The sequence below is a fragment of the Ambystoma mexicanum genome, chromosome 11, assembly GCF_040938575.1.
Source record: "Ambystoma mexicanum isolate Mex_15411 chromosome 11, UKY_AmexF1_1, whole genome shotgun sequence".
Lineage (NCBI taxonomy): Eukaryota > Metazoa > Chordata > Amphibia > Caudata > Ambystomatidae > Ambystoma > Ambystoma mexicanum.
The window spans coordinates 828,049,887-828,063,747 of record NC_090934.1 but is presented as its reverse complement, the minus strand read 5'-3'; the positions used below and the strand labels follow the sequence as shown (position 1 = coordinate 828,063,747).

At 44.2% G+C, this 13,861-nt stretch overlaps 1 protein-coding gene across 1 annotated transcript in view; it reads left to right on the top strand.

Annotated features, from left to right (window-relative positions):
* The window catches only part of ABCC8 (ATP binding cassette subfamily C member 8), a 1,583,626-nt gene that overhangs the window by 1,316,474 nt on the left and 253,291 nt on the right, over positions 1-13,861 (top strand). The window contains exon 31 of the mRNA XM_069623778.1: positions 8,048-8,140. Coding sequence (XP_069479879.1) covers positions 8,048-8,140 — 93 coding nt within the window. The remainder of the gene's footprint in view (positions 1-8,047; positions 8,141-13,861) is intronic.

Here is a 13,861-nt window from a genome sequence, read left to right as displayed (position 1 = left end):
CAATACTTGAGGCAGGGTTTAATGGGATTGCCTGCCTGCTGAAATTCTGCAGGTCTGCGTACTGTGTGGCAGTGCAGCTCACTGGCGGAGACCTGCTAAGTGACAAGTGAGCCCCAGAGTGCCAGCCACTTGTTCTGTGTTTGCTGGTGGTTTCCATGTACCCAGTTCTCCGGTTTTGCCCTCCTGTCACCACATGCTGAGAGTTGGGTCACATAGTTAGTGTGGAGGCTATCAAGTGTCGCCCTTTTACTTTCTTATGTCCTCATAGCCTGGTATGGATAAGGGGAGACAGCTGCGACTTTTTCCTGGAGATATACCAGGGCCAAATGATGAGCAATCCAATGAGACGGATCAGCTCAGCTCTGCTCAATGGCATTGAGGGACGCTATTATTGCTGATCTTCTCCAGTGTAGACATTTTCATGACTTTTGTTTTTGGGTGGACCTAGCGAACAAAGTTGCGATGCTGATGTGCCCTGTTATGGTGGACAATCCATGCCAAGCTGATGTACTTCTGGACATGGAGGTTCTTAATAATATCTCTCAAAGTCCATTGCAGTCCCAGCTGTTAATAAACTTCATGTGGCTGAGCTGTCAGAGAAAAGTCTAAAGTCTGAGGAGAGAGCTAGTCAAACTGAATAGAATTCTGCTAGTTTGCTGGAGTTGTTGAAATCCCAATATTGGATCCAATCACACCCTGACATTATGGTCTCACCTTTATCTGGAGCGACCGTGAGGCAGGCTCATGTTGGCTCTCCGGTATCTGGCGCTGAACTGGGACAAAGTATTTCTGTCTGAGGAAATCACAATTGCCATATATTCCAGACAAGACTTGTTTTTGACCAAAGAAACCTTACTATCTCTAATGACACCTCCTCATCCGGCCCTGATCCTAGGGAGGCCCTCAGAAATATGCTACTAGCCTGGTTTGAACAAAGAACTGGACTGAGGATTGTTAGAAGCTGTGACTTAAAGGTTTTGTGGAGGATGAAGATCAATGGATGGTGTACTTAAGCAAATATAGATTGTTTAATTATTGGTTGTGGTCGTACCAACCTTCCCAGCTTTTCAGCTAACTGTAATTTTTTTATGAACACGTAATCTGAACTAAAACTCATTGTAGATCGTGGATAGCACTTACACCTGTCCTGAGCTGGGTTTTCACTCTAATCTATTTGTTCTTGCTTTATAATGTTGTATTATTTTTTTTTGTTTTGTCCTGTTTTTTTGTGCATGCTGAGGTCTATGGGCATGTCATGATTTATAAGAAATAAATTAATTAATTCATAAATATTATCGGGAGGTGACTGTGGAATGCTTGCGCTGTAAAGCTACTGATACAGATTTTGTACATCTGTCATGGAAGTGCCCCCCTACTGCACAATTCTGGGGGGATGTGTTTGAGACACTGTCCACTATAGTCAGGGAACAAGTGGCAATGGATCCCCTGATGGCGCTTCTTGGTCTGACCATGGGACTATCTAAACAGATCAAAAGACTAACAAGTCTACTACCGGTTTTAGCTGGACAGAGAATAGCCATGGTGTGGTGGATGGGGCCAGCACCCAGGAGGTCTCATTGGTTGAGGCCATTGCTTATTGTCATGACTTTGATGTGGCCTATATCTGCACCTTACCATTGCATGCCCATCACCCAGATGTATGGGGACCGTATGTTGAATTTCGGTTGACCGAATCTATGATATCAGATCCGCCGGAGCGATAATGTATGGAATTGGAGAGCATATATTAATGCATTGGGGGTAAGAACATGGTTATTTCTATTATGTTTATTTCAACAACACTCTGAATTGTTATGTTATGTTTTGTTGGTTCATGTTGATACAAAATCAATAAAAACAGTAAAAAAAATATCTATGTATAGATGGATGAGTAAGATTTCGTATTAGTACAAATTAGAATATGGTTCCCAGAAACACACTACTCAGAATGTACCAAACAAATTAACTTGTTGCCTTGGACGACTAAACTCAAAACCTAGCATAAGTAACCACAGACGAATAACAACATAACTATCTATAGCTCTCTGCTATGTGTCATCACAGTTTTATTATTCACTTGAAACATATTCCAGAAGGCGCATGGATGGTGGGGCAAGTCTTAAGAATTAGGGACGCCCCTAAAAAAAGATTCACAGACACTAAGCAGGTCCTCATTCACAGAATGAACTTGCGGCCCGGTAGCACCTACATGCCCCTGCATCTCTGATCAGAGGTGTAGCCACAGATATGAGGCAAATGCTTGCAATGGCGTAGGATGCATCATGGTGGATGCCTGGCACTTTGCGGCAGGACCTAAAGTTTATAGCTAGCAAATACATATCACTGACAGAGTCCAGTGTTTTTTGTTTATCGCGTAGAAGGTGTAGCTGCAAAGCATATAATAATCATTTTCTGAATCCCCATATGGCATCTGGTTTAGGAGCTTCCAAGTGACCCTCTGAGGAGCAGTGTCACTATGCACTTATATAGAAGGCCCAAGCATTACCGTCGGGGTAAGACAAAATCCAGCTAAACAGTAGAAACCAGGGGCCAACAAGCAAACAGCAGCTGCAGTACGATGGGAACTAGCGTCCACTTCTGCCCTTCGGGATCAATTTGTCATAACAGAAATGGCCTCTGTTTTCACAACAGCTCTCACTTTAATACAAGTAGGGTGACCAGATGTAAAAAAAACAACAACAAAAAACGATGACAGACAATAGACATAGAAGTAGGACTACAGTAAACACAAACAGGACTACGATAAAACGGTAGTACTACTTCTATGTTGCTTGCCAGGGTGTGTTCACATGCACACTCCTCTCATTGAAGAGAGCGTCCAGGGAGAGGAACGGGGAGGAAATGGGGGTCTGAAGAGCATTCAGGCAAGCAGGAAAAAGCAGCACTGGACCCGAATTCGGGATTCCTTAATCGGATCCCTGCAAAATTCTGGACCATAGCCACCCATCCCTCCAATCCCAGGACAGGGTTTTAAAACCCCAAAAACTCTCGGGAACAAGGGCAAAATACCGGGATGGTCCTGGCAAAACCAGGACGTCTGATCACCTTAAATACAAGACACATGGGTGTGTATAATTTATGTGGGGACATTTGCCATGCAAAGGAGGGTCTGCCTGCTCCTGCTGTGGAAGCATGCAAATGCACAAAGTAGTCCCAAGCAGACACATTAAATGGCTGCTGCTCATGGAGGTGCCGGCATTTTGCAATCCCTGGTGTTTATTCAGAGTTGTGTAGGAATGTGCCACTCCTCCTCATTGGACTCCTCCATTTTTCTGGATGCTACGTGGGACTACCCCTTCCTGTTGGGAATCTGGTCCCAGCGTGCCAGGGCCACGTGAATATAAACTCTAAATGGCACCTTACATGTGTTGTTTGTTTTAGATGAGTTGGGGTCCCGTGAGGATGGGTGCAACAAGTGCAACTGCCATATCCCCTAGAGGACTGCAGGGGCATTTGCACAGCCACATGGAGCTCCGGGTGACACTGCGAACAGCAACAGTCACAGTGGGAAAAGCACATGTAAGCACCTCTTTTCTATTACTTATGGTGCAAGGTACAGACACCGCACACCTGTATGCCTTGTTGTAACTGTTTTGCTAATATTGCTCAGCTTGGGTTTCAGAAGCAACGAAGTGTTTGTCTGGACGGCTAAAACCTTGTTCATATTTGCAAGTCCTCATTTTTTTAAAATGTGGTTATTTGTACATGTGAACTTGCTACCCGCCCTGACTTCTCACTGCTGTTTCTGCCAGAGCTGCCAGCTTTGGCGCCATGCACGTGCCACTGATCCAGGCCTCCGCTGTGCTCAGCGAGGAAGGCTTTGCGCGAGCGCCGCAGCATCACGTCTGCTTGTTGTCGACAAGTCACGTGACTCCAGCGCTGTCACAGAGCAATGCTGTGCTTGCCGTCGGCTTCTCTGGGCCAGAGTGGCCTACGAGCGGGTGCAGTTCAGGCTGTGTCAGCATGCTCCACCTCTTCGCCTCCCTCTGGTCTGAGGAGACCAGGTGGAGCCAGAGGAAATGCTGTATCACTCTACTGGGCCCTAACACCAGTGAAAACAACTTCCATTTTCCACTGATGTGCCAGAACAGCAGCAGGGGAAAATAGCATCTATAAAAAGAAATGGTTGCTAATGGCTTCCAATGGAAGCTATGCACAGCAGCAAGATTATTCCTCCCACATGAAAAAAGGAATGAGTAAAAAGACAGAGATCCTACGATGGAGCACGTGCAACAGGTGGGAATTGCTGGATGAACATGTATTGGTAAATGAGTTGGAATTTGAGGTGGTAAAGATTGAAGTAGCTTGAAAGTCTCTCATTAAATTAAGTAACTAGCTACATTACTAAAGAAAGAACACAAGGGTGGCGTGTCAGACAATGAGAACAAATAATGCTTGTTTCAAATGCCCTTTCATGTTTAATTATAGTGTAAATAGTGGGATACTTTGGAATAGGGGCTATTCCCAAGGAATCCATGCTTAGAATAGTGGGTGCATGAAACATGACGTTTATGCAGTTCAGTGGAACCATGTGGGGTTAGAGGAAGGCCTTTGACTTTGAATGTGACTGTTGTCAGCTGGATGGATACTGTCTAGCTAGATACTCTCAATGGAAGAGTTGGGAGTCAGTGGCCGAGAATCGGTTCCATTGTGAGTTCCTCCCCTTGACAACATCGTGGAATCCTAGGGTAGTCACCTCCCAGAGGCCTCAGTAACTTATTGTGCCACAATTGAGAGTGCTTCAAAACTGCCTCATGAGGGAGTCTAAACAATGCAGAAATGAGAGTGCATTTGCATGAATGATTTAGGGCAGACTTTCCTGGAGAAAATAAAATTGTAGTTATGGAGAATCAAATGTGACTACTTCTAGCATGCAGGCAGCAGAAGTCTGGAACAGCATATGTCGATCCCTCAGGGACTCACAGAATCGGGATCGATCTGAAAACCGAATTATTCCGTCTACCACTGCCATTAGAAGCATGTAACTGAAGTGACTGGCCCCGCCTTCTATATTTAGATATAGAGATAAGACTAATGGGCCACAATTTTCACAGCCTCACTCCTTCTCTGATCCAAACAGAAGTCAGCAGGCGCAGTTCTGCTGACACCAACTTATAGGGAAATGAGTGTGCTCCGTAGCGACGCCCCAGGAACTGCAAACTCTGCCCACTTATGTGACTACTGGACATGAGAATAATAGAAACATTCAGAAACTGTTCCATGGTGACATGAAAACACCTTCGCTAAATTAAAAATAAATGTGTGATCTTGACTGTTGGAGACTTTTAGACTTTTTCGCATGGATAACATTTGTGGGCTGGATCGGACTGGGGTACAAAATTGTCTCGGGCACTATTGAAAATGTTGGCCCACAGCTGCAAATGGTAAATCAATCCTTTTGTGACAGACTGTAAGAGTAGTACACAAGGGGGAGTTTTTTGATAACATGTGATGCAAATTGTGCATTTTAAAGAATATTTATTCAGTAACACTGGTCAAAACTACTAGCCGCATGGTGAAGTAACTTATCAAACTGGTCCACATTGGACAAAAAAGTGGCCCACTTTGACCCCAAAAATGGCCTACACTAGCATTTTCTGTTTTTGGTTTGGGCATTGCCCTTTTGTCCCATAGGCCAGTTGGAATATGTTTGGGGGTAGATAGGGGTAGCAGTTGCTACACCTAAAATACTCCTTGGTCCCCCTGGCACTGCCTCTGTGACTCCTGGCCTAATGGCCACCTCGCTTAGATGTCAGCATGCCATTTGTGGCTCACTGAAAACATATTGTGATCCTGAATGAAGTCACTTGTGTCGTCACTTGGAGCCCAGTCCCATTCACCTTTTCAGAATGATGACTGTTTGTATAGTGGAAGGCACTGCAGCAAGCAATTCCTACAGGAATGTACACATTACCATGTGCATAACAAAACGAACCATTTCCACAATAGCACTTGCCTTGGCATCTTCAGAATTATCGTTCTGTGCGCAGCTGTATTCCGATATATTCATTTTGAGTCTGTGTGTGTGTTTTTCTGTGTGCGTGTGTGTTTTGCGCGCACGCATTTCTGTGTTTGCCGTTTGCTTGATGTTTTAAGTTTTATATCTTAAAGGTGATGACACTTCATTGTAAACTGTGCAAAGCAGTTATTTCTATGCACGTTTGCACATGCAGGATATTATGGAGCCATGCACGTGGATAGGTTAATGAATTAAGGGTTTCCCATCCGTATCCCATTGCAAGAAATCACACTTCTTTTGCCCAACAGGTTTCAATTAAGTTTTCTTGTATATTGTCAGATTCATTTAGAATGTATTTTGATCCTTCACATGTCGGCTTTATTACTTGCTCTGACAGAACACTATGCAAACACCTTAGAATATTGGTGGAAAATTAAAGATTGGATGGTAAGGGACGTGGTGTACTGGGTACATCGGAGGCAGTAGGGTGGGCACAAGCCCTGGCATTTCCACATGTGCAACATGTGTGATACTGAGCAAATGGGTATACCTCATTGGGCCAAATTTCTGAAACTGAGATCATCAAAAGTGATCCAGTTAAGTTTGCACTATAAAATAAGGAAACACGCTGAATCATGTATGTATCATTTATTGGTTTGCCTGGCATACAATGACATCACTTGGGCAACTGAGTCTTCACGTGGCATATGATCGCAGCACTTGCGCTTGTGAGACTGTAGCTTCCATATGAAGATTATGCAGGCCGCAAAAGGCTTAACTTGGTATAAAATGGCACTATCTGTGTATAAGAGGCTGCGCCTAGCATTTTATAGTAGTTCCTGGCATACGACAGTATTGAGCATGATATATCAATACCTGGCATGTCCAGCTTTAAGGGACATAAGATGGAAGTGACTAGCCACATGAGGCGGTACTGGCATATGAAAGCAGCGCTCCTGCCCGGATCTATGTGATTATTGCGACGGCTGAAAATTGTGACTTTTTTTACCCCTTTACACCACATATATATGCGGGTGGAGACCCCCGCATCCCCTCCATATTAATATTATACTCTAAATCCCCCCCACATATATATGTGGTGTAAGGGGGGGTTAAAAAAAAGTCAGCATTTTCAGCCGTCGCAATTCCCAGGTCGACATTTTTGTACGATTCCTTCCTGCCCTATAACGGCTCTGCTACGTGCGGCCCAGGCATATCATGACTGCACCAATTACATATTCAGACAGCACCACAGTTTGAAACTAAAATAACCTTTTGTCCATTTTGGTACTCTTTGTTCACCTATTAATTCTACACCTAGTGTGGGTTTTTTGTACTTTTACAGTGTCCCTTCCGATGCTGTCACCAGGGCAGAAGGTCATATGACATCACTTCTTGTGAGGATGTCATGGTCAAAGGTGATCTGATGCCACTTACTGTCATGTCATCGGGTATGTGATGTCACTTCCAGTACCCCTGCACTTTGGTGAAGTGATGTGCCTGCTTTTAAGTAACATACACAAAGCTGTGAAGGTGTGTGTACATCATTTATCTGCAATGCTCTTTAGTGAAGTCGGAGCCAATGAGAGGAATACATGTGGTTACTGTGGGCGCGCCTCTGTCAAATGAGCCAAATTAGGTACCTCTTAAATCACACTTGAACCATAAGGCAAGAGCGTGCCTGAGAGAGATCGATGCTACAATGCTGGCAGCAGTTTATATTGGAAGATAAAAATGCGTGTGTGCCAGGGTGAAGAATCAGGGCAGACCGTGTCTTCGTGTCTTCTCATCTAATACTCCACTGTTCAGCACTGAAGCCTCGGGCACCGCTTGCTTGTTCTGTGGTGCATGGCAGAGCGGGAAGGTTACCGTGCCTGCCTTCCACGCCACCGCCTCCACTGAGTTCTCTACATTTAGGTCACTGCAGTTTGAATGCCCAAAGATAATAGAAACCGCCTGGACCACCTTCTGCGTATTCCTTTCCCATGTTACATTAAAGTGGCTTTCTGTTCTGTAGGGGCGTCGCTTGGAATGACGTCTTTGCTCTTTCCCCCACTCTCATTGCAGGGATCTGCAGCAGTTGGACGACAGCACCCAGCTCCCGCTTCTCTCACACTTTTCAGAGACGATGGAAGGCCTAACCACGATCCGAGCTTTCAGGTACGAGGCGCTTCTCCCTTATTCTCAAATCCCTGAATATTATTATAAGTCCCATACATGCCAGACACATATGCCAATAAAACGCCCACATTCCAAGGAATTGGCAGAAAATAAACCTTTGTTTTCTTCACTACGTGCCTGCTTAGATGAATTTAGTTTATCAATAAAGATATCATATCTGTAAAGAACTAAGACACAACGTGAACATTGATGTCAACTGTTTTCTGATAAACGTTTTTGGTTCGGATTGTGGCATAACTGTGCTTCCGAGGCAGTACATCACGCAGCAGTGAAAACATGCTTAAGACCTAAAGTAAGGTTGGGTTTGGTGTTTAATGCTTGGTTTCTGTGATTAACTACTGTTCTCTTGACTTACTGTAAGTGTGCGAGTTGGTGGAACATAGAACAATGTCCTATGTAATTTAGGGCGGAAATACACACACTTTGCAGTTTGGCGGTTATGCATTTGCTTAGTCATTGATACCAGGTTTCTATGGCAATTCATGTAGCAGGAAAGCTGTGGGACATTGCTTCCCTCTATTTTGCACTCTGCATCCCTAACGAAAGAATCCAGCTGACCAAACACGACCCATGAGTGCATCTTACACTCTGGAGATGTGATAGATGGCCTCCTGTTTCATGCTTTTGATCTCAAGAGGACCTGATCCTCTCTTCTTACTTTCTTTTTTAGTATATATCATGGACTGTCCTGGTAATGATGGCGCTTCTTCTCTCCTTCAAAGGCCAATGTGTGAATTTCAGATCTCATGCTCCTACATTACAGGTCTTCTCCAGCCTTATGAATGCAGTGTGGGGAGAACTCTGCACCTACACTCATTACATCTCATGGCCATTATCTCATATTGCACCTTTTACCCACTTCAAAACTCTTCCCCCCAAACAGCTGTGCTGTCACAGTGACAGAGGATGCAGTTCAGGAATTCACCCTCACAGTGAGGTCCCCCATGCTCAGTTATGGAGTACAAGTCTGCATGATCCAGTTATAAAGATGGCCCCCACCCCCACCCGTAAACATGTTGAGCAAGGAACACATCTGGCAGGATCCAAACGTAACTTCTACCACAGAAAGTGCAGTACATGCAACGACTTGCTCAAGCATATCATGTTAGTTAACCTATGATTGATGCACTTATGTAGTGCAGCGACGTATAGAAGACAGAGCACCGCACATTGTAGACAAATGCAAAAGTAAAGGTGGGTGCTCCGCTCGATAAATAATGCAATCACCCCAATATAACAAACGATTCAGTGACATGTCGAGGGCTGGGCACTTGTATCAGGAAGAACAGATGAGAAACTCTTCTAGTTGAGATTTATAATCTCAAAAACAACTACTGCAAAATGTCCATCGAGGTCCCTCGAGAAAACAAGAAGCGATGAGGGAAGTCTTCACGTTCAAGTAAGTTTCATTTCATTTCTCAATTAGAGCATCTTTGAGTCAAATGAAAATATTATTTGATGGTAAGTTACGGGTTTAGTGATGATAAAATTAAAGGAATGTGAAACAGAATCATTTAATTAACCATGTTGTCTCCTTTTCTGGCTGCATTTTTCCTTCTTTATTCCTGCTCCTGTGACTGCTTCCTGCCTCCTCTCCTTCCGTGTAATTTCTGCACCCTTCTATTTTTCAAACCCTTTGTTTTGTGCTTGTTTGTCTGCATTTTGCCTTAGTTTTGTGTGCCTTTCTCCTTCGGTTTCCCATGCCCCTATGAATGATTCCTGTCTCCTTGCCCTCACTTTGTGGGGATCCTCCATCTTTCTGCTTTTAACATCCTTCTTACTAGCGCATTCCTTGCCCATCAGTCCCGCACAAATGGCTGGTGGAAACAAGAGCTTCATCCAGTACACCTGTTTAATTCTGCAAAGTGCCAAGGGCCACAACCAATGCACAACAATAGAGGACCCTACCCCCATGCGCTTCATTCCTTATGCACTTTGGCCTATCCTCACCATAACTCTTAAATGCAAAAACCCAGCACACACCAAGTGCAATGGCAGTTTTAACTCATTAAACCTCAACATCCGACTCATAGCCTTCCAAGCTAGACCACTCAAACAAGCAGCCTCATCTTCCACAATGCTCTCCCTGCTGGTAGACATTGCAGGTATCATCACCACCCACAACCTTGACACAATGTTCATAATAAAACCTGGCTTGCCCCCACCTCATTCCACATCCTGGCATCCTTTTCCCTACTGACTACAGCATGATCCATACAGAGAAATCCAGAGGGGGCCTTGCAGCCATCCCCAAGACTGCATGGGCATGCACTCCAGTGCCCCCTCGGCTCCTCAAATCTATGGAGCTTCTTACGTGTCACTCTTGTTCTCCAACACCACAACTGCTGCTTTGTACATGATCTACCGCTCACACAAATTAAAAATTCTTACTGGATGAAATCACTGACATTATTACTGCGTCAGCTTCCTTCCATTACATCAACATGTTCCTATGAGTCCTCAGTCTTCCAGGAATGCAATCAACCACAGAAATCAAAGAAGTTCTTCTGAATCTTCTGGAGAAGCTCCACATCACGCAACTCTTCACGTATCCTACCTATGTTAAAGGGAGCCTCCATCTCCTGATATTCAGCTCATCCCCAGACATCAACTGCCTTCCACTTGTACAACTACACAGGACTGGCCACTGTGCCATACCTTTCAGTTCCCAGCACTCAACGTCCACCTTTTAAGGGCAACTGAAACCAACAAAGGCACCTCGATGCTCATTCACAAATGTCCCCTGAGACAACTTAGAAGAACAACTCACCAATCTGACTTCCACACTCCTCCATCCAACATCAACATCCTTCTGAACCCGCTCAACTGCACTCTTACTGACTCCGAACATCCATACATCCACCTTTAAAACTACAAACCAACCAAATAAAGCCATCCACACCCTGGTATACACAAGTACTCACTGACAGTAAACATGTGTTCTGAAAAACTGAAAAGATCTGGAGAAAAAACACAATTACCAGAAGGTTTCACCACTGCTCACCCCTCAAGACACATACCACCACAGCCAAAGCACATTACTACACAGCATCCATAGCAGAAGCCTCCTGTAAGAGGAGCACCCTTGTCAAGACTGCCAAACACTGTACCAGCCCTAAACCTGTGCCTGCAGTACCAAATCCATGGAGAGATGCAATGCAATCAACATTTTTTTTCATAGATGAAATAGTCATCTTTCACCATATTGATGACACCTTACCCATAATAATGGCAAATGTTTGAGCGGGCACCAACAATTATTCAAATCAAATCAATGTATACATTTTTATAGAAATTGTAAATGGTGTACACCAAAACCTGAAGTGTACTATTCAGGAACTATATGTGTTTGAAAAACTGGTGGACCCCACCAGTATCAAATTGGTAAAATCCTTGTAGTAAATACTACTGCAAATGCATGTCTTAATAAATAAATAAGTATCCAAAATAGACACCCCTGCCATCTCCACCATGCCATGCCACAAGATGGCCAGAATTCAGGACCGTAACACTGGAAGAATTTACAAACATTCTCTCGTTACTCTAGGCCATCTAGAAAGAGGAGGATGTCCTCCCAGCCTGCATCTTTAAGAAAATCACAGAAAATGGTCTCACTCATCTCCTTCACACAATCAATGCCTGATCCGAGCAAAGCCTCTTATGCTGACACATTGAGAACTGCCCAGATCCCACACCTACTACTAAAGAAGCCCACACTCGAGGTAGATGACCTAGGAAATGACCATCTCATCACCCATCTAACCTTCATTGGCAAGATCAGTGCAAACAATGTCATAAATTCAAGTATACCAGTCAGGCTTTGACCAAGACGCAGCACCAAGACCACCACCATCAAAGTCATTAATGCAGAACTCCTCATCGTGGATAAAGGTGACCCATGCCTACTGGTCCTGTTCACCCTCTCTGCCCCTTTTGACACATTTGACATCAAAGCGCTACTCAACACCCTTTCCTTCCGCATGGCACTCAATTCAATGCAACTGTCCTTCATCAACAGACACAGTATCGTCCAAAAGGGCATCTGCATATTCTAGCAACACACAGTGACCAGCAGGGTCCCAAAAGGCACCACTCTCCCCTGTCATGCTCAACCTCTAGATAGAACCACCGGTAGAACTCACAGCCAAATTCAACATCAAACTGCACTATGCTGATGACACACCTGCAAGTCAACTGTCTTGATGACATTTGCCAAATGAAACACTTCCTATACAAAATTCAAGCCTGGATGTCAAGAGCCTCTTTGATCCTCAGCCCTACCAGAAGAGCATGTGTCCTTTTTGAGGGCATCACCCAACACACCCAAGTTCAAAACTGCCTGACACATATGGATATCCATGGCTTCTCCCCCCAGCTGGCTGCCCTAATGCAAAGTCTTTAAGCATCACCATCAATTGTGATTTCTTCTTCAAAGCACACATCACCAAGAAGACCCAAACAGCATAGTACCAGCTCCCACTCTTGCAGTGCATTCAAACCTTCATACTCAACTCAGACCTCAAATCCACGGTTCTGTCCCTGGGGTTCTCTCACCTGAATGGGTCAATGCCCTGCTGGCAGTTAACCCAACCACTACTCTGACCCTACTGAAATCTGACCAGCATTCCTCATCACAAGAATGAAGAAATAGTACCACATGTGCCCACTCTCAAGGAAATACACTGGTTACTGCCTCACTCCCAAGAAACTAAACGTGTTACCCCTCCAAGCTCGCATAACGTTCAAGACAGCCTGCAATGTCCAAGATGTCATTGTGCTTAGCTAACAAGATCACCATCACAGGAGGTCAGAGCAACACCAGGAGCCAAGATATCAGTAGACCAGAATCCAAGAATTGCAAAAAGGAGAGGAACAGAAAACAGGATCAGGCTGGCTCCCTCCTGCGATTCAGGACATATCTGAAGACCCCACTCTTCAAGGCACACTTCACCATCAAATGAGGACCCGATCCTCCACCCACCAATTATGTTCCTCTCCCTTAATTGCACAGCACTTTGTTGAGTTCTAGCTAAGTTTGTGCTATATAAATCACTTGCATGCATACATACATACATGCACACATACATACATACATACATACATACACATACATACATGCATACATACATACATACATAAATACATACACTTAAAGAGGCCACTGCAGACCAACCCATAGGGATATCTTGAGGTTCTGGTGCCACAGAAATGTACCAGCGAACATAAAACTTTTCCATAGTAGTAATTTTGTAGTTTCATAGGCACAGATGTACTCCAGTATTTTAAATGTGATATGTATATGCAGACTTAGATTATGTAATACTAGCTTCGCCCGGGGTTTCAATTCTCAGATGTTTAAATCTCTGATCAGTAAGTCTCACTTCAGTTTCTTCTGAAGTTTTATTGCTTCGTTGGTCAGCTCTATTTCTCTTCACAGCAAGTCGTGTTTCAGTTTCATTAGCAGTTGCATTGCTTTGTTTTTTAGCAGCACAAATGCTCTGATCACTAAGACTTGCTTCAGGTTCTTCAGCACTTTCATTGTTCTTTCTCAAAGCATAGTGAATTCTATCAGCTTCATGGTTTTGAGATCTTCGTTCTTCAGAATGTTGATCACGTTTCAGCTTCTATGCGCGATGATGAGCACTTCCTACAAATAACCTTTAGATGGCGGCATAACACCACAAAACGTAATGCCAAAAC